The following is a 21,990-nucleotide window of genomic DNA, read 5'->3' as shown; positions in this document are numbered from 1 at the left end:
TCCACAAGGCGATTTTTGACTATCACTTTCTCCCTTCAAGCTGCGGATCCGTTCGGGACTTATAGTACACATCACATTGCGATGAACAGCTAGTACAAAAAGTATGTGCAGCACATACCTTTTGTACCATACTATGAGATGCGCGGGAGCGAGTATCTCATAGAACAGAACGGACGGTCTATGGGCAGCTTTATACTTATCCAAAAATCGATCAATGAGGAACCATTTTAAAGATGAAGTTCTGACCAATGAACTTCTGACCAATTGTTAAATTAGAATTGAACATTGTATTGTTCGTTTAAAAATATAAGTAAAATAATTAACGGTACTTGTGTAGTTTCACAGCGCCAGCATGGTGCCGCGCGTCTGAGTCCCCTTGCGGGGCTCGCTTCACTCGCCCACGCTGCGGGCTCGGTGGCTCGCCATGCTATCTAAAATCAACTCCATGCCAACGTGGATAGTGGGGGTATGAACTATCCACGTTGGCATGGAGTTAAGTTACTTTATTTTAGATAGTTTGCCGAGCGTAGAACCCATGCTGGCGCCGTGAAACTACACAAGTACCTAATTAACTTTTGGCCCATTTGCATGCAAAATTTTCGCACGGGGCACCTAGTAAATAACAAAATACACATTTAGTAGTTTGTGGTTTTGTTTTTTTTAGGAAGAATTGGACTGCTGTCATAATCTAATTAAAATGGAGGACATTTTTTTTTTAACTATATGAAGAAGAAACCACATAGGTTATGTATGCAAGCAAGTTTATATTTCATAATAATATTTAATAAATCCAAACTTTGTATTAACTTTCCAGGTGAACATGAGACGTTATTGGACTGCAACATCCATCTTCATTAAATAGAACATTTATATCAGTCAAGAAGACTTATAAATTAAATAACTCCATTATATAACATTCTCTGATCTGTTTTAAACATACATTAAACAGTTTGCAATCACTTAGAAAACCTGGAGAAGAATACCAAAATACACATAATATACATTCTGTCAACAGGGCTATTAGAATCTGACATAAAATAGCACACCAGTACTTTGGTCACACTTAATAGGGTTATACTTAGAACTTTACATAGAGGCTCACAATAATAGCTACATTCAGACTTCAGATATATTCAGGTTACTAAATAATATATGCAATGTGAATCAGGTTGTGAAAGTCCATTCCATTTGGTGTTTGTCAATGAGAATTGAGTTGCTTAATAAAAAGATAACGAGTAGAGCCACCACAGAAGCGGGGAATAAAAATAAAGCCTTCATAAAGCAAAATAAATGTTTCCAAATTTGGTCATTGGTATCCCTTTCTTTACAAAATATCAAGAGTTGGCTGTAAATACCCATAGTCACAGCAGCCTACCCGGATTATAGTAAATGGTTATCTTCTCACAGATATTACATAATAGGTGATGTAATATATTCTTGCACTAGTAGTCCTTTGAAGAAACACCCTTCTGTACAGTTATTACAAGTCACCCCCATTCTAGCCACCTGTCTAGATCAGTGGTTCTCAAACTCAGGACCGCACACAGTTCATGTTTTCCAGGTCACCCGGCAGGTGCACAGGTGCATTCATTTCTCACTAACACGTTCGAAAAGAGCCACGGGTGAAGCTAATTATTTCTAGTAGTCCTTTGAAGAAACACCCTTCTGTACAGTTATTACAAGTCACCCCCATTCTAGCCACCTGTCTAGATCAGTGGTTCTCAAACTCAGGACCGCACACAGTTCATGTTTTCCAGGTCACCCGGCAGGTGCACAGGTGCATTCATTTCTCACTAACACGTTCGAAAAGAGCCACGGGTGAAGCTAATTATTTCACTTTTGATTCTGTGAGGAGACCTGCAAAACATGCACTGTGTGGGGTCCTGAGGACCAAGTTTGAGAACCTGTGGTCTAGATTAATTGCAAGCTAGTCTCTCATTATGTTAAGAACCATAGGACTTCGTGCTTTATTCTGTGGTTCTAAGAGTTCAAGAGCCACACTTTTTGTATTACGGAGTCCCATGGGTCTTAAAATGAAGCATTATAACATAATCACCAAAAAAAGTAGTTCTACTCAGTCCTCAAAACCCCAAACAGTTTCCCAGGTCAGCAAGGAGGTGCACAGGTGTACTCAATACTCAGTGACACTTTAAAAGAGCCACAAGTGGAGCTATTTCACTTGCGATTCTGTGAAGAGACCTGTGTGGGGTCCTGAGGACCAAGTTTGAGAACTTGTAACTAAAACGGATGGCCCAGCTGCTTTTCATGCATGCAAATAGAGTTTGATGTACAAATAAACTATGAAATTTAGTAGGGAATCTGGGAACCTCACTAAAGTAATACAAATGGAAAAGAGGCAGGGTCTTTCCACAATTGCCGAGCTTACAGGAATATGTGCTAAACAGTGATCACCTTAACAGATAACATCCAGCTGAAAGTAGTATAATATGAAAGGAGGAAATAGTCCATATTTATATAAATAAAAAAAAAGTGTCAGTGGACCAAAAACAAAAAGAATGAATATGAAAATAAAAAAGACATTTTACAATACCTATATTCATGCTTTGATAAGTGATGCAAGGTTTACAAAGACTTCCGAAAGTGTGGGGAAGGATACTATATACTAGGTACAACAATTATCAAAGCAGCATAGATATAAAAGGGATCGGTGTCATTAACTTTGGAGTAAACAAATTTGTCCCACTGTTTGGAGTAAACAAATTTGTCCCACTGTATTAAACAAGCATATGCTAGCGGGTTTTATTTTATTTTTTTACAATATTCTATCAAAAATATTTGCTTGTTTCAGTAACACTATTACAAATTTGAATCTTGAAAGGAGTTTGCTGATGAATAAAAGATACTATTAATGTTTGGACGATCTGTTCTCCAGTTTTCAGATAACACTGCATAACATTGCAGTTTGGAGAGCTTTAGGTCAGCCACAACAACACACACAAATGCACAAAATGTCCAGTCTAATACACACAATACAAAACATACAAATATGGGTACTTGACCGAATGACCCTAAAAGTGGGCTGATCCACACAAAATTATTTGCTGACACAATCGTACATTAAAAAATAGAATTATAAATCCTTAAATTTTTGGGATAGGGATAGATATATATTTTATTTTTTTTAAATCTACCTTTTTCCTTTACTGGTGACTCGTCCATAACGCATATGATATTTTATATGTGAAATTAGATCTATAAATTTCAAAACATGGTTTTAGGCAAAAAACGTGGACGGCTCTATCTTTATATAGTGACCTGTGAAAGCAGCAAGAATCCCCTTTGTGTGTTTCACAAATTCCAGTGTTCCCCTCTAGAAAGATGGTCCCGGTCACCCCCTCCACCTCGAAAAAAGTCACGCTGCATGAGGGAGGGGGAGAGGGTAAGACCCTCGCACGTTTACACTCCCCCTTCCCATATCACCCGGCTGTAACATTTCTGTAGGAAGAACACCAAATTTCTTTTTATGGTTGTGTGTCTGTACAGGGCTACACAACATGCCCCATATATGATCGCAGTATGCAATAATTAGAAATGTTGTAGATTCCCAAAAAAATAAAATAAAATTACCACACGGTAATGGTGTGTATGAAATCTAAACCTCACCATTACTTTGTGAGAACAGAATCAGATCGGTGTGCTTCTGAGCAGCTGCAACTCTCAAAGTATGAAAAAAAAAAAAAAAATGATTTGTGGCCATTCTGGAAATACAATACACAAATCAGATACACACCGAATAAATGATTAAACATCTTTTCATGAAAACTTCAAATTTCAATATAAATCTGTTATATAGACCATAGACCTTTTATACATATAATCTAATCTCCATATAGATATACATCATCTTTTATGTATTTACATGTAAAAATAAGAACTGGCACTCTGATATAATGTAGAGGAGTTCAATTAGGAGGCGACCATACATAGGTCCCCAGTGAAATAGATTCAGTGGGCTCTAGAATCAAATATATAATCCATATATTTAAGTTTCTCTATACATTTCTGTATAAAATATATGTTGAGTGAAAGCGGATTGATAGTTAATCTTTGGTGCTTTTTACCATAGCTAGTGATGCTTTTTCTTGGCAACGCTAGACCACAATGAAATTGTGAAACCACATATGGAACTGCACCTGAAAGGGCTCCAAATAGAGCCCTACTGTATGCTCATGATGGGAACCTAAGGAAATAAAAAGGCAACTGCCTTACAATATACCTACTGCGATTGTGCTCTGCAATCTTACTTAAGGTGCCCCATACACAGTACAATTGCTGGGTGCGATGAGCGATCTCATCTCGTTGCATTGCAAAACCTATGCAATGCGATCTAGTCCAAATTGTATACAATAATTGTACAGTGTATGGTCACCTTTAGCTTAAAAATATGACCAACGGTGCCCAAACACTGTGCAACAGGGCAGTGCGATGAGATGCGCGCTCCCTTGCACAACCCATCGCACAGCACAAAGTCTGTGCAGCCCATGCTTTCAGTACTAGATTGCATCTTATGTAGTACAAAAAAGCATGGTGCTGTAGCACCTCGTTTGCTTTTTGTACTAGATACAATGTAGTTTAGTACTAAAAGCACAGCGTTCATCGCACCTTTACAATTCATTTAGGTTTTATCGTTTGGTTTTTCCTTGCACAAAAGGACACCATCCATAGACAGTGGAATTATCCATCCTGTGGACTGATCCAGTATGCAACCTATTAACATCTAGGAACCATTGATCTTTAAACAAGGCTGAAGAGGCCTGATAAATGTACACATTCTTGCCTACACAGGGTGCTCTCCTGAACGCTGACCAGTGTAGACCAGCCTGTTGGACCCAGATTGCATCACTGTGGCCACAAGTCCGCCCCCCAAGATATAACATGCAGCAGGGGCAGAGCCATAATGTGACTTCATAGACTAATGATAATACACTTACACTTCCCATCTACCCTGTTTCCTCTAGCACATGGGTCTTCAACCTATGGCCTCCAGATGTTGTGAAACTACATGTTCCAACATGCATTGACACATTTCCTATAAGAGCATGCCAGACGTCAGGGCTTGCTGAGACATGTAGTTCCACAACATCTGGAGGGCCACAGGTTGAAGACCTGTGCTCTAGCAGCTCCTGGGAAGATTGTGTAAAAAGTCACTATATGCATTTATCGATACTGGGGAATAGACATTCTCTTGAACATTAGCTTGGCCAACAAAATGGATAATTCCAGTAGGCATACATGACAGGTTCCCCTGACAAGAGGACACTCAATGCATACACAACATGAGATAGAGATCACCAATTACACAGGTTTAAGTGTAATCGTAAATTATTGCTGACCATGTGACTTTAAAGCTGTAGTAAATAGTTACAGGGATATAGCCCATAATGACAATGTTGAAGAGCATTGCTACTTTGTACCAAGTGCTGGTTGCTTGAAACCAGAATTCTAGGCTGCAGTCTGAATGACCTTTAACACAGTCTTCATAGCCTCACATTATAACCACTGTAATAAGCATATGCCACATGTGTATGAGGTCAGACTGCCCCAATTGAAACATCTCACATACCCTACACACATTCTCAAAATTGAACATGACGTGTTTGCACAAATACATAAAACAGGTGTTTAAATGGCATCACCGCACCAATGAAGGAAGTAAAAAGGAAGATCTTGGTGCTTTGTCTTTCCCAGTCTAGAACTTTGGTTTATGTAAAAACTTTACATGGGGTATATGGATTCAGTGGTAGGTTTTTGAAATCGTTACACAAAAATAAAACTATATTTTGCAGCACCAATCCTAAAGTGCAACAATGCTCTCCCTAGGAAGAGGAGTTGGACACTTGGCACAACCCGATTTGCTGCTTCATCCCTTCATAATAAACCCATCCAGTAGCAAGGCAAATGCCAGGGGCGATAAATTGAACATAAGAACGTGGAAGTAGTAAAGACGAATATGATAAAGGATGGTGCTGCGATCATTTTTTCCGCTCCTGAATACAGCGGGGACAGAACCTAGGAGTCAAAATAAAAAGGAATATTTAGGATGGAGTGTAAAAGTGTATAATATAGTGTTAACGTACTGAAAGACAATTATGCTACTTTTTAAAAATTGCAGTTTGGGAAAACAAATGGTTGAAGTGCACTTTGCATATCAAGGTACTCCTAATGCAATAATCTAAATGAAGATTTATTATGCATGCATCTATGAACATAACTCTTGCCAAAAAAACATGCATTTTTTTTGCACTATTTCAGTCAGTAAAAACATTTGAGGCCTACCATTTTCCTTTTGGTTTAGTGGTGAGATCTACACAGGCAAAATGGAACCACTCTATAGGGCACTAGAAAACAGAAAAAGTGTTTGTTAAAATAAAGGAAGAAGTATGAACTTAATATTTGTTAACCTTTAAATAAAAACTTAATGTATGGGAGCAAATGACACAATTTGATCCCAAATACTGCAAAACATGAGAAAACGGATGTTAGTCAGAATGACAGTTTGCTTTAGTCCATTTTCCAGTTGTCATTTGCTCTCACGCATTACACGATTTTCATTCTAACCATACAAATAGCTGGATGTAAGTGGTCTGGTCTATGGCCAGCTTAAAAAGGTGGCAAGTGATGGACTGATCCCAACCCATGAAACCACTTGGATCATAAGTAGGTGGTCAAATCAAATGAATCCATTTTCTGAGCTCTTGAATAGAACAAGATCATTTTTGCATTCATTACTACCAATAAACGGTACAACATGACTGATCATATAGGCATAAAGTCATCCTCTGAGTGCAATTTCCACTATGTCCAATACTAGGTGTACAGGTGTCCTTTTTAAGCTTTCAGCAGCTGGTTTTCCATCAGTAGTGTGCCCACGCCTGTGCACAGTCAGGTACGCTTCCGAGGCTAGTCACAATTACAATGTGGCTGCACACGGCACCCATTTGTAGGTAGGATGACAGAACACAACTGCACCTATAGTTAAGCAGGCATCAAATTATTTTTTCCTCTTTTCTTTTGGGGACTAGGAGTTCAAATTACTGAAGTGATCAATACAATGCTATCAAGTAATGCTTTAGCTGATTATTAAGAGACCAACACAATGCACAGGAGAACCTCCAAATAGGGTTCTCTACCTTCGAAGAAAAAAAAAAAAAAAAAAAAGGCACCTTGACATTTTAAAACTGTACTAAATAGGCAAAATTTCTTACTTAAGAACATTTTCTATAGAACAGACCATCACCAGCTATCGCATGTACTATAATTCGTTAAGATTACTGATAATAAAAGGCTAAAGTTTGAAAGAAAGAAAACTAGAAAATGAATATATATTTATCTGAGCAAGTGCACAGATCCTTACATCTGGATTGTCGCAGCCAATCATCTCTCCATAGGACACCTGGTGACACAGGCAATATGTGGGTTCGTTAGGGTCTACTGGCATATCAAGGACATCGGAAGGGTGCACGGTGAGAACTGCCTCTGAAAATATTGGCCTGCAAAACAGATCATCAATCATTAATCATGGTGCAGATTTGTAGTAGAAGAAGGTTCATCTAGACCTACAGTATGAATGTGTAGAAGACATTGATACCCATTTCAGACAGAAAACAAAAATTACCGGATGAATCAGTTTTACCCGGTAATTTCGTGAAAAACAGGTCTTTTTTCTGTGTGAAAGGGCACACCCGTATCATAAATCAAGGACACAGGATTTATGACCCGTGTTGACTCTTTTACACAGAAGAAATACCCTTGTTATTCAGCAAATAACCGAGAAGAAATTCTCAATGTGGTAATTTGTTCTTCTGTGTAAATGGGGGGGGGGGAGGGGCGGCATTTGAAATGCTGTGTATATGCCGGGATTTTCAGACTTTTCTGTCTGAAAGGGGATAAGTATAGGAACCTTTTCCTGACAAAACAGATTGCAGGTTTTATGGTAATGAATATAGAGTAGGGACGGATGTCAATTTACATGCTATAAAGCACTGCTATATGAATAACACGTTAATTAGTGATAGGTGTAAAATACTTGGCATGTGCTCCTAAAATATAAACACTGTAGAGCAAACTGTAGTATTAATATCACACTAAAAGTTTTGTCTAATGAAATGTAAAAAAAAACCCTTTTCACAGAGTTTCCTAAAGCAGCAGAGACAAGTGCTGACACTAACAAAATCACTTTTGTTATGCTCAAGTAGACCAGAGATTTATTGGAGGCAACATAAAACAAAGTTGCAGGGTAGAGGACCCTGGTATCAGGGACACTGTATGCACTATAACTGCACTTACAAAAGCATACACTTATCACAGCACCATGCTTCTGTATCGTCCACAGCTAGCGCTGTTCTTCCTACTACTCCTAGAAGCCACTCCCTAGTACCTCTATGACCAAGACCCATCTACCGCTCTATTCTAACTTTGCTGGGAGAGGACAAGTGGAAGTGTTGCAATACTTTAGATTCCAGGTAACATTTATCTAGTACATGCTATTAAATGATAGCTATAATCTGATTGTTCTGGGCAATACCTCCACTTGGCCTCTTTAGAACGGTTGATGCATTTCCCGTTTAATAGCTTCGACCACCACTTACCCTCCTTTCATTTTCTTTTTCTTGACAGTGTCCTCTTCTGAAACTCTGCGGCCACGAGATCCCCGTTTTTCTTTCTGCGCTCGATTCTCTGAAGTAACACAGAAAATGGGCAGGTTACTCAACACATCTAAGCTGTGGCTCTTCTCTTGGGGCTTTTCTAGGTACACAAGACTCAGGGTACTGTTCCGAATATTGAAAAAGAAACTTACTTTTCGTCCCTCGTCCAGACGGACTGTCAAACTCTGTACCTTCTAATTTTTCTTTGAGGTCTGCTTCGAACCGTGCCAGATCTGCATCCAGCCGCCTGATGTGCTTATCCACCTGGAAAGGGAACAAGTATGCTGTGATTAAAAGTGCACATCCCCAAATACACCATCCTGAATCCCAACAAACACAAGATTCTACAAATGCGGTTTACCATCTTTTATTTATATGGCATCACAAGGGTTTTGCAGTGCCGACTACAGCTGTACCCATTGTAAGAATACCTGCAGTGTCCCCTCGTGGAAGAAAGACAGAAAGGTTTGTTTCTAACATCTTGTCTGTCAAAGCAGGGGAGCGCAAACTATCCCCCCCCCCCTTCCTCCAGCAATGTCCCGTCCTGGAGGCAGCACATCAGTTCAGACTCACAAGCTGTCTGCCTGACCGGCTTTAGACGATGTATGCCTAGGAGGCTGTTTATACACCGTCTGAGTCGCTAATTAGCCGCACTCAGCGTTAAACAGTGGGCTGTCCCTAGCAATACATCATAAAAAGTGTTATCCCCTCAGTTAACTAGTGTTAAAATGCAGCATGTGCACTTAAAACTAGTTCATACATCTGCCCCAAAATCTGATGAGCGGGAGAGATTGAGGAGGTGGGCATGATGGGGCCAGGATCAATTGGGGGTGGTGATAGGCTCAGATAAGGGCAATTACTTCATCTCAAGATAAAGTCTAAAAAGAAGTCAGAGTTGGGTAAGGGTCATCAGGAAAGGAGGGGGCAGGTTGTTAAGATGTGACATCCTGATACATGGAGTCAATTTTGGATGTGAAGTAGATGACAAAGTCAAGGGGTGAGAGTGAAGAAGGAAGTCGAGGTGGGCAGAGTAGGAAGTTGAAGAGGAGGCAAAGAGGTGCTGGGGTGTTTATAGAGGAGATGAGGTTCCATGTTATATACACTGCATATAATAGGCCTCTACTGTAAAAGAAGTTATTACAAAAGCACAAGGCCACATGAGGTTCATAAATATAAAAATGTAATAAAAAATATTTATCAAACATCATTTATTTCAGTTGTCTTTTCAAGTATAGCAGCTCAGCAGTGTTTCCTCTACTTACCATCTCATAGGTCTGCATGGCCAGCTGCACTTTGTCATCACTGTACTCTTTGCACTTGGCATAGGCATTTTGGATGCGCTGTAAATGCTGTACCCTCTGATCAGAGGTGAAGTCTCGAACCTTAGCGATGTACTCACTAGCCAATGTGTCTATTTCTTTCTTTTTATCTGTTCCATTATAAAAAAGATTTTTTATTAAAACTAAAGCTGTGTACACACAGAGCGATTGGCACTTGACTATATAGTAAAAAAACGCATAAAACATAGCATTATGCAGCACCCGATATCGATTCACTTCCAATATGCGGCATTGAAATAGTAGAAATACACTGTGCAGCACAGTGTATTTCTACTATCTCATGGTGCTCAATGAACCACCCGGAAAAATCCATTAGACGGGAGGAAAAAAAAAAAATACACACCTGCTGTGAGCACTGAGCGATTTTCGGCATCATCGATGTGCATACACGCGGTTTACTATTATTATTTTTTATTATAATAAATGGTTATCTATGTGTGCATATATACATGTGAAATGTTAATACATTTTCTTATATACATTATTTAATCAACTCAGTGCGCTCTCTTAAATTATAAATATTTTGTGACCCCACAGAGTGCATGTGTTGCAGGTCTCCTCACAGAATCACAGGTGAAATAATTAGCTCCACCTGTGGATCTTTTAAAATGTGTCAGTCAGTTATGAGTGAGCCTGCCGGGTGACCTGGAAAACATGACCTGTGTGGGGTCCTGAGGACCGAGTTGAGAAACACATGTCTAGATGAATAATAATAATAATCCTTTTATAGCACTTACCTTCTGTCCTCTGATCTAAGTCACTCATGAGTTGGAAATTTCGTTGAAGCTCACATGGCAGATTTTCGATACCTGAAATGTAAATTATTGTCAAAGCAATGGCAGTGTATATTGTACAAATGACCATGCAAAAACCTATGGATGACAAACATGTAACATACTGGTACAGAAATGAAAAAAAAAAAAAAACCACATACACTAATCCAAATTTCTACTGGCAGGATTATTACTCCGGCTACAAATTCTGTGGGTTGGCACATCATGGTAGAAGGACATATAGATTTTGTTTTATTGCAGGACCTGGCTACATGTAGGGGGATATACCCAGCCCCTGCTAACAGTCCTCTGACTGCAAGCATACCATCCACCCCTAACATACTGAATCTCCTCAGCCAACTATAAAACTGCCTGTATATCTGGGAGACCAGCACACCGAGTGTCTTATCCTACTGACCTTGGTGAGCAGATTTAAGTTTTGTAAACCCAACCTACTAAGAACCATGATACAATGAAAACAGGACATTTTAGAATATAGAAGTCATATCTAAAAGTGTTATGTAAAATTGCAGTAACCAGGGGTAGACTGCAAATAAAACATACATACTGTATTAGTGCTTAAGTGGCATACACACGTTGAGAGGTGTGCCGCTCCAAGCTGAAAATTCTAGGCAAAGATGACTTCCCTTGACGTCCCGGCGGTTAGATCACCCATACAAATGTAGCAACGCGTGTATGGGAGTTCAGTGCTTACTAGTATTACTAGCACAGGCCGGCGATTTGACTAGGTCTTGTTGACATGTAATCAAGCGCTAGTCAAGCAACAGTGACACCGTGCATTGTCGTTCAGGGGCATACACACAGAGCAATCCATGCTTAATTTCGAAGCAATCTATTTTGAGCGCTTAGAAATATGGCTGAAATCAAGCCATCTGTATGCCCCTTTAGGAAGGAGGATGGATTTATATAACCTGTACAACAACAAGCCCAATATTTCCCCTACACTGGGTATTCCGCAGCAGATGTAAATGGCGCAGGTTGTTTAGCACAGAGACAAACTATATAGAACACCTATATTCTACAGGCCTGGCCCTATACCACAGTCCCTGGCTACCACCCAGGTATACAATGCTCTGCTCCTGGACTTCCCACATAGTTCAGGACTGTAGTGCCCTATGACAACAGAACTTACGTCGACAGTCACTAGGTCAACAAGGAAAACATCAACATGAGTTTTTCAGGTTTTTGGTGTCTATGTCAACATGGACACTGTATAAGTGTAGTGCTTCGCTCACTGAGCTTCAGACTGGGTATCGCAATATGCTCAGCACACTATTATAGTCTCACTCTAGGCCCACTTGTATAGGAAAAAAAAAAGTAGTATGAAAACCCATGACAACCTTATTCATGTCGACCTAATGCTTGTGTCAACCTAATTACCGCATCCCCCTATGAATGACTAGAAGAGTGATGGGAAAGGTGTTCCAAGCATAGGTGACTGCATTCATAAACTAGGAGCAACGGTGTATAACTGGGGCAACAGGGGTCATACTGGAGGGACTGACAGCTGTTACACCATATTCAGGACTACAGCTGTTAAATACATTTTGTCCTTTAAGGCAACAATACGTTTTGAATAAAGTTTAATTTGTACGCAAAAAATAGTTACGTAATCTTAGCTACGTCACCACGTACTGTGGCAGTACGACGAGTGCGTGCCCGCAAAGTGGTGACGCAGTTCTAATTACACGCTCGGATATTCGTTTTCTAACGTTCCCAAGACAGCAAATGACACCCACCCGTGCACAGCTAGTTAGAATCCCCAAGCCCCGTACTCACTGTCCAGGTAATGCTCGAGGTACATCGCAGTCGCCATGTTCGCCAAACCCGACCCGCTTCCTCCCTCAGATCTCACTCCCGCTCAACCGCGCTCTGGATTATTCATGAGCAGCGCGCTTCCGGGGTGGCGAGATGGGCGTGTCCTTGATAAATATTTATTAGGATGGTAGCGCCGACGGTGGAGGGCAGCCCGTGCTCGCTGCTGCGCGATTACGTAGCTTGCCTTTGGGATCACGTGACTCTCTAGCCACTGATAGGTGATTCTCGGGGAGGGTGGGGAACGTATGCCGAGCGCCAGGCGACTCTTCAATAGCCATTGGCTGATGACTCTCACACCGCACGCTGGTTTGCGGAGAGTTCTTGAGCCAGAGTGTGATTGGCTGCGATGAGCGCGGCATTTCTGAGTCTGAAAGTCATTGGTGGACGGTTCCCTTCCCTGTTATCGTTGTCTTCTCCCTGGCCTGACTGAGTGGCCGTGAAATGGCTGCTCTGCGAGGGGCATTGATTGTATTGGAGGGCGCTGATAGGGCCGGGAAGAGTACACAGGCCCGGCGGCTGGTGGAGGCACTGCGGGAACGTGGGTATAAGGCCGAGGGCCTGCGCTTTCCAGGTAACGTAGATCTGCCTACCAGCTATAGGCACTGCGTCCAACCTACACCCTCTGCTCCAGTCTTGGTATGAGCAGGGTAGCTGTAATCTGTCAACATGTGCTGCCGGGACTCATTAGGGGCCAGATGTACTAAGCCGTGGAAAGTGATAAAGTGCCAATCAGAATCAGATCATAACTGTCATTTTCAATCTCAGTCTGCCACATGACAATTAGTCGCCGATTGACTGGTACTCTCCATTTTATCACTTTTTAATGTTAGTACATCTCGCCGTAGGTATAGGAGAACTACAAGTACCATAGGTACCTGCTGGCTTCTTTATCTTGAGCTTCTAGGACAGGTTATGCACCTGTCTGCTATTCAACATAGGACCTGTGCATATGGCAATCTTTGGGGGCAATGGCTGTGTGACTTGCTAGCATTGCCTCTGCTTCCTGGGCATTCAAGAAACACACCACCTATATTTCTGTGTAGCCAATAGAGAGGCACAGTGATATGCACAACAGTAATGTTCAGTAACCGGTGCCCAGTGTACACACCAGCCACTCTAGCTGCTGACTAGGACAACCATTGGTCACTTTTTGGTTAGGAACCTTTGATGGTTTTACCATCGATAGCTGAGATTCAGATGGTTGCTTGTCATCGATAGTAGAAATGGGGCCCAATGGTTCACTTCTCATGCTTTCAGAGTGCTTAATTGCTGTGCAGAGCTGTGTTTAGACTGTCAACCAGCGCAGCAGTTCAGAGTCTGCTCTGGTTTATGCATGCAATATTTATTTATTTACAGTTTCTTATATAGCGTAGCATATTCCGTTGCGCTTTACAATTGGAATACAACACAGTGGCTCAGGGTGAGTGGCCTGACCTAGCTGTCGGTGAGCTATCCTGTTCACATACAGTGATTAGTGTGCCAGGGTGGGTAGTCCGCCTTGTTCAGTATGAACAAAGTAGGGATGACTTTAAATCATTGATGACTTCTGACCAATGGTAACTACTTTTTGCCATCGATGGGGGAGGACTGGATGGCTCCCCACCAAGAGCAGAAGGGGATGGTGATAAGTCGAAAGCCCTAGAATGCGGATAAATTATATAACATTTCAATGAGAAGAAGAAGAAAGACTCTTGGTTGGATTTAAATCCTACAACTGTAACCGGAGCATGGGTCTCTTTTTCCTATTTTTTTACACTGAAATTTTGATTTCAGTTTGAACACACCCCACCCAAATCTCTTTGCTCATATTACATCAGCTCCACCTGCAGTACAACACCACGCTTGTGATTCTGAGTGATACACCCATATATATACAATCTATGCTGAGATTGTCTCTTCTCCCCCAGCTCAATGATTTATAGGCTGGAGAAAGGCTCCTGTTTAGAGTTTATACTCTTTAACAGGCAGATAAAATGTTGCAAATGTTTCAAACAGAGTTCCACAGAGTCTATAAGGAGACAATGTATCTGATATGGCTTGAAAGGTAAAGCTTTCTTTAATTGAGGATATTGTTACATTTGTAGGATATATTCTGGAGGATTTAAATCCAACCAAGGGTCGCAGGTAGCCATGAAATCCTGGTGCCTCTCTGGGGACTTCGGCAGATCATCCATTGACCTATAAATAGCATTGTGTGTCAACTATTACTTATACCCCTTTCAGACAGAAAAGTCTCATTTTCAAATGCTTTGTCATTTTGCCGGGAGCAGCCTGACCCCCCTTCACACAGAAGAACAAATTAGTGTTGACAATTTCTACCTGGTAATTTGCTGAATAACGGTTATTTCTTCTGTGTGAAAGGGTCAATCTGGGTCATAAATCCCATGTCCTCGACCCTGGTCAATTCCAGGGTCAGAGACACTGGATTTACAACACGGTGTGCCCTTGCACACAGAAAAAGGAACCGTGTTATTCACGAAATTACCGGGTGGAACTGCTTCACCCGGCAATTTCGTTTTCTGTGTGAAAGGGGTATTAATTATTTCAGGGAATTTAGAATGACCATAAACCATTGTCACTGCTTTCACAGCACAAGGAAGAACATTTGTAGTTAACCAGAGTATGCTGGCCATACACTACTAGACCAACCTTCATACAACTAGATGGTTGGAATCTGTTAGCAGGAGATAATGAATCTCTTGCAGCATACACACAGATATCTGTTCTTACTTTCTAAGCAATCTAGACAGATTGCTTAGAAAATAGCACAAAATTGCTTTGTGTTTATGCCCCTTTACTGTATGAGAACAAATGACAATCGGCAATTTGTTTACAAACGCAGGAAAATGGACAAAACATTCAGTCAAATTGTTTGTCAAACAGATTCAACTACGGAACCTTGTCTGAGTGAGGGGCATAAACACGGAGCAAATTTGTTCTATTTTCTAAGCAATCTGACAAGATTGCTTAGAAAGTAAGCACAGATCTCTCTGTGTGTATGCTCCAAGAGATTAAATATCTCTTGCTAAATCAGTGGCATGCAGTCAAAATCTAGTCAGATTGCTTAGCAAATGACTGCAATTCTCTCTGTGTACAGAATGAGAGATACCGATTGTAATCTCTCGTTCTGATCCACTACCCGGCCTTTTTTGCTTAAGCAAAATTGCTTAGCACAAATCTTTGCGTGTGTATGCTCAGAGACAGTTCTTGTCAGTCAACCATCTCCAGATTTAGGGAGCGAATTACAAATACCATTTGCTCCCATCCAGTACCAGATTTTTATTCCATCCAACTAGTAGAAAGAAACTTGGTCTGATGTATGGCCAGCATAAAAGATACAATCGTGAGCATTTAAATCCAACCCAGGGTAGCCGGGGAATCCTGGTGCCTTTCCAGGGTTGCTCAAAGGTCCTCGATTGACCTATACATGTCAATAAGAGTGAATTGTCACTTAAAGATGGGAGGGGGTGTAAACCAACAGCAAACAGGGATCATGGCTTTAATAGCACTATTAAGAGCTTTTTGTAGGTAACCAGAGTTCAGCAGCCAGAAAGAGGGAGTTAAAGGGACCACCACACCCACAGTCATGTACCCCGTCTGTAGCAAAGTTTGTATAAATATACTTCACTGATTGAAGAAGTCTGAAACCTCCTGCAAAGCTTCTGCAAGTAATTTGAAAGGGCTCTAATCTATTGGCATGTGTATTTGACAAGTTTGTGTTTAATCTAAATTCTCCTACTAGTACCTACAGCTTTTTCTGTTTGTTTCAATGGACTACATGTACAAACTCTGAACTGTATGGGCCTTTTTTTTTGGGGGGGGGGGGGGGGGTATTTTAACTGATGGTGGGCTTCAGCTGTAGTCGGGAGGCGAATCGTATCCAAGCAAACTAATGTGAAATTCTGTATTTGGCCGCCATACGCTTAAGGCTTATCAAATAAATGAGTAACTTTGAAATATTGAACAATACACTGTCTTTTGTGTCGCTTGTGATCTGGCAGAGAGAACAACTGAAATTGGACGTCTAGTTGGCTCCTACCTTGAAAAGAAAAATGACATTGAGGATCACACTGTTCACCTGCTGTTTTCTGCCAACCGCTGGGAGCATGTGTAAGACTTTGTTTGGCTATAGAATCTTCCATAATGTCATGTCCGTTAATCACATTGCTTGAAAAACTGCATAAAGCTGATAACCCATACAGATACTGCATTTAGCAAGCAAAACTGGGCAACGTTTGGGGATGGTCACTATTACAGTGAATGTAAGCAGATACTGCTGCCATTCATATCCAGAACTAGAGAACTTTGGGCATAACTGGGATACATATAAAAGACCATCGGGGAGGAAACCCCTTTTGAGAAACTTTTTCATGGTCCTCCTTTATGTCCCCCATCCACTAGGGTTGGGTAACATGCAGTACCTTGCTATTTCACCCGGCGGCTCCTGAGGGACAGGATCGCATATGATACCATTGGATGCAGTTCTTTTGCATTCAATGTATCATATGCAATCCTAGCAGGGGGCAACAATCGTGGCAGACCGTGGGATCTGCAATGGGAGGTGCACGGGAACATGTCTCATCGCAATTGCTGGTAAATTACATGCGATATGTAAAGTTTTTATGCAATTTGTGACAGCAATTCATAAAAAGTGGCCATATCGCACTAGTGGATGTCCGCCTTTAGACCATTATATTATCCAGTGCAATTTAGTTTATAGTTGTATTCAAGCATGTAGTTCTATAAACTGGGAAAGCTGTGTGTCTGAGTAGGATTTTGGTGATTGATCTGTCTATTATATATTTAGTTTTTTTCCTCTCCTACTGTAGTCCATTAATAAAAGAGAAGCTGAGAAGTGGGATCACTCTTGTGGTGGACAGATACGCATTTTCAGGAGTCGCATTCACAAGTTCCAAAGAGGTGACTTCAAACAAAAAAAGTTTCTCTATATACTAAAGTGATTTACACATGTGCTCCAAGAAAGACTGTACATGAACACGAGGGACTGCATAGGAGGTCTGAACCAGTGGTGGCTAACCTTGACACTCCCGCTGTTAAACTACACATCCCAGCATGCACTGCATCAGTTTTAGCATGGCCAAATAGAAAAACTGTAGCAGGGCATGCTGGGATGTGTAGTTCAACAACATCTGGAGTGCCAAGGTTAGCCATCACTGGTCTAAACCTTACTATTCAGCTTCCTGTAGCTTTGTCTTGCCCAGAAGTGGTGAGTTTAACAACAAAACAGCTAAACCCTACTAAAGTGCAGCCCACAATGTGAAAAGTCTAATTTGGGCGCTCACATTTCTATTCAGAGCTTGGGAGGTCGCTAGCATAAGAAAGAAGGCGCCTGTCTGTCGTATTGTTGTATTGGGAGGAAAGTGCTATATAAAACTTATTGTGTCAATGACCCCTTGCCTGTAAACAAACTGGATTTACCTGTTCTGAGCCAAAAAACTTCTGCCTTTTGTTGGTTTGTCTACCATTTACAGATAATACTAAAAGAATGAAGAATGCCGCATAAAATGCGTTTTGTATGAGAGTATTGCTATGTGCTTTTCTTAATTTGTCAGAACTATGGGGCAGATTTATTAAGCTCGGTGAAGTGATAAAGTGTCTGTTTTTTTATCACCGGCCAATCAGCTCCTACCTTTTCACTTTTTTCAAACCAAGCCTGTATCTTTACAGGTAGGAGCTGATTGGCCGGTGATAAAAAAACAGACACTTCATCTCTTCACCAAGCTTAATAAATCTGCCCCTAAGCTCCATTTCCTATGAGCCTAGTTCATGTGGTACGTAACGCAAAAATACAAGCAGCTGGGCAAAACCATGTTGCACTGCAGGTGGGGCAAATATCGTACAGGGGGTTGGGTGCGGTATTTTGACACTGAAATTTAGATTTCAGTTTGAATCTAAACTCTCTAACGTTTGTGGGCTACACGCAAAAACAGCCAGTAGTTATCTTCCACACAAAGTAGATCTATATCTGCTCTCCTTGCATATGGCAGCATGTCTTTTTGTGTCTCCTATGAGAAGAATTATTATTAATCTCCCCCACCCACCTTTTTTCTTTTGTTCTCAGAACTTTTCCCTGCACTGGTGTAAGCAGCCGGACGTGGGGCTGCCAAAGCCAGATCTTGTCCTTTTCCTGAACTTAGATCCTGAGGCTGCTGCTAAGCGTGGAGATTTTGGGAATGAGCGATACGAGACAAATGCTTTCCAACAGAAGGTGCAAAAACGCTACGCTGAACTTATGGAAGACACATCTCTTAACTGGAAGGTAAAGGTGACCTGCATGTTCTAAATATGTGTGCATTTATAGAAAATGTTATTACAATTACACATGGAGGCAGAACTGCAGTGCATTGGGGCCTCTGTGGGCTAAGGGATCCACTACTGCCCCCGTCACCCACTATTTGTCCATGTCACGCTGCATCCCTCTGCCTCTCCCGGTCACCCATTGCTGTGTTGCATATTGTGGAGTAGGGGGGAAACAAACTTTACTTTTGCACCTGGGCTCCCCACCCACTGATTTCAAACCTTAAATTCCTTGCATGTAGCCCCTGAGCTCTATTAAATGCTGCATACATTTGACTACTCCTTCGGCAAGCTGAAATAATCTGCCTACATTGCCTCTCCTTTGGTGTAATCTCTCCTGCTGGATCTCACTGTTAACCACCCTATGAGGGGATCTATAAATGAATTCTGAAAATAATAAACCAGAATAAATGTCCCAGTTTTTCAATGCTTTTGTTTTTACAATCAGGTTGTTGACGCAGCACAGAGTATGGAAGATGTTCACCATGCAATCAGACAGCTGAGCGAAGGCGTTATACAGGAAGCCAAAGATCTGCCTATTGGGAAACTGTGGGTTGATGAAGAGGATTCTAATTTGATGGATTAAATTCACATTCATGTCATGTACAGTCAGGTTCAAGACTAACCTCCCTCTAAAACTTGACCAAACTATACATTAAAACTTCTTATTAAAGGGGAAAAAAAAAAACATAACATTTTGCTTTGTATGTAGTAGTTTCTCATTTCTAAATCTGTTTTTTTTTTTTTTTTTTTTTGGGGGGGGGGGGGGGGGGGGGGTTGTGCTAACACCTGTTGTGCTAACACCTGTTGTGCATATAACTTTGTCCATCCATGCACTTTTATTCCTAAATCTACATCTAAATATTTGACTTACACCAACATGGATTTAACCCTTTGGAGTCGATCCAATTGGGAGCGTATGACTCCCGAGTGCGAATCGTTACGGCCGCACCTTACAGCGGGCTGAATTTGCTTAAAATCGATCGCACCTCCATTGGTTTGCGAGCAATTTTAAGCGAATTCAGCCCAGCGGAGGGTGTGAGATCGGGCTGAATCGGATACCGTTTCCAGCATTTAAACAGCACCCAAATGGCACTTCAGATCTATTTAGGATCGACCCCTTTGAGTGCCAAGTGTCAAAATAGTTGTGAAAATTTTTGTATTCATCATAATGACCTGTATTATTTAACAGCATTTAAATTAATGTACAGAAACCTCCCGGGGGTATCCAAGATTAGCATATATTAGTATAATACGGTGCAACTGAATTCAATGAGGTGTACCTTTAGGTGTCAATGGGGGTGACAGAAGTCTCAATCAGTGGTGAAATCCCGTTCCTATCTGTGCCCGTGGTCCGGCTTAAGCTGCCTTTAAATGTAGAGTGTTCACACAGCCGATGAAGTTAGTGACATGCGCTACCTAGATCCTGTAAGACAGAGGGCTGATGTACCTTCCTGATCATGGCGGGAACAATTGCCGCTGCAGTCCGGGACCACGGACCGGCGGCCCCCGCCGTGATCAGTGAGGTAAATCGGCCCTCTGGGATCCAGGAAGCGCATGTCACTAACTTCATTGGCTGTGTGAACTCTCTACATTTAAAGGCGGCTTAAGCCGGACCACGGGCACAGTGATTGAGACTTCAGTCACCCCCACTTTACAGCGGGCTGAATTCGCTTAAAAGCGATTGCACCTCCATTGGTTTGCGAGCAATTTTAAGCGAAATCAGCCCAGCGGAGGGTGTGAGATCGGGCTGAATCGGATACCGTTTCCAGCATTTAAACAGCACCCAAATGGCACTTCAGATCTATTTAGGATCGACCCCTTTGAGTGCCAAGTGTCAAAATAGTTGTGAAAATTTTTGTATTCATCATAATGACCTGTATTCTTTAACAGCATTTAAATTAATGTACAGAAACCTCCTGGGGGTATCCAAGATTAGCATATATTAGTATACTACAGTGCAACTGAATTCAATGAGGTGTACCTTTTAGGTGTCAATGGGGGTGACAGAAGTCTCAATCAGTGGTGAAATCCCGTTCCTATCTGTGCCCGTGGTCCGGCTTAAGCCGCCTTTTAAATGTAGAGTGTTCACACAGCCGATGAAGTTAGTGACATGCGCTACCTGGATCCTGTAAGACAGAGGGCTGATGTACCTTCCTGATCATGGCGGGAACAATTGCCGCTGCAGTCCGGGACCACGGACCGGCGGCCCCCACCGTGATCAGTGAGGTAAATCAGCCCTCTGGGATCCAGGAAGCGCATGTCACTAACTTCATTGGCTGTGTGAACTCTCTACATTTAAAGGCGGCTTAAGCCGGACCACGGGCACAGTGATTGAGACTTCAGTCACCCCCCCCCCCATTGACACCTAAAGTTACATATCATTGAATTCAGTTGCCCTGGAAGTGTGGGTACCTATGTGAAGGAATTTTTCATCTCCACCTACTCAGGTTGAAACATTTTGGGTGACCGTTATCTGATATTACCATCCTTATCAGTGATTATTTTAATGTGGTATTTTTATTCCCATGAATTCACGGTATAATACTAATATATGCTAATCTTTGATACCCTGGGAGGTTTCTGTATAGTAAATTATTTAAATGCTGTGTAAAATTCTATTTTATTTTGACGGAGTTGTCTTTTTCTTGGTATATATTGGAGGCTGGAAATCCTCCAGTCAAGTGGCTGCTGATACACAATTGTCTGTGACCCCTCTGCATTTAAGCTTGTTTACCCAAACCCTTTGTTCTCTTATGTTTCCTAAGTATGTCTAGTAGGGGGGAGTACAGCTATTATTTTATGGTGTACTTTGTTCTTACTGTATTTAATGTATATCCCAAAGTCGGTTATATTTGATACTTTTTTAAAGAACTTTATATTGAGATTGTGTTAATTAGTATATTTGCTATAAGCCTGTGACTGATTAAACTCCTGTTACATATTTGCCTGCCTATTTACCAGAGTATATTGTATGTATGATTTAATTAATCAGGTGATGCTTGTGTTATTTCTGATATTTAATGTAAATCAAATGCAAAATTGTATCTAATA

General features: G+C 41.3%; 2 protein-coding genes across 3 annotated transcripts; one reads left to right on the top strand and one right to left on the bottom strand.

Moving 5' to 3' along the window:
- Positions 1-744: 744 nt before the first annotated feature.
- On the bottom strand, positions 745-12,786 carry ING5 (inhibitor of growth family member 5). The gene is made up of 8 exons (XM_083178213.1): positions 12,580-12,786; positions 10,744-10,815; positions 9,929-10,095; positions 8,819-8,930; positions 8,610-8,697; positions 7,376-7,511; positions 6,298-6,359; positions 745-6,030 (listed from the first exon to the last, which is right to left on the bottom strand). The coding sequence occupies exons 1-8, from the start codon at positions 12,614-12,616 to the stop codon at positions 5,994-5,996; spliced, it is 711 nt and encodes a 236-aa protein (XP_083034339.1). The 5' UTR covers positions 12,617-12,786; the 3' UTR covers positions 745-5,993.
- DTYMK (deoxythymidylate kinase) lies at positions 12,454-19,670 on the top strand. Of its 2 annotated transcripts, none has more exons than XM_083178215.1 (5): positions 12,454-12,586; positions 16,620-16,728; positions 17,448-17,538; positions 18,701-18,898; positions 19,385-19,670. In XM_083178215.1, exons 1-5 carry the CDS (start codon positions 12,529-12,531, stop codon positions 19,520-19,522), a joined length of 594 nt encoding a protein of 197 aa, XP_083034341.1. In that variant the 5' UTR covers positions 12,454-12,528; the 3' UTR covers positions 19,523-19,670. The 2 variants fall into 2 exon arrangements, with proteins under 2 accessions (XP_083034341.1, XP_083034340.1); XM_083178214.1 differs by lacking the exon at positions 12,454-12,586 and adding an exon at positions 12,862-13,189 and having other exon boundaries at positions 19,385-19,667.
- The last annotated feature ends 2,320 nt before the right edge of the window (positions 19,671-21,990 follow it).

The sequence above is a fragment of the Crinia signifera genome, chromosome 3 (assembly GCF_055691185.1).
Source record: "Crinia signifera chromosome 3, ASM5569118v1, whole genome shotgun sequence".
Taxonomy (NCBI): Eukaryota; Metazoa; Chordata; class Amphibia; order Anura; family Myobatrachidae; genus Crinia; species Crinia signifera.
Note: the sequence above shows the minus strand (reverse complement) of the source record. Positions and strands in the feature narration are given on the sequence as shown.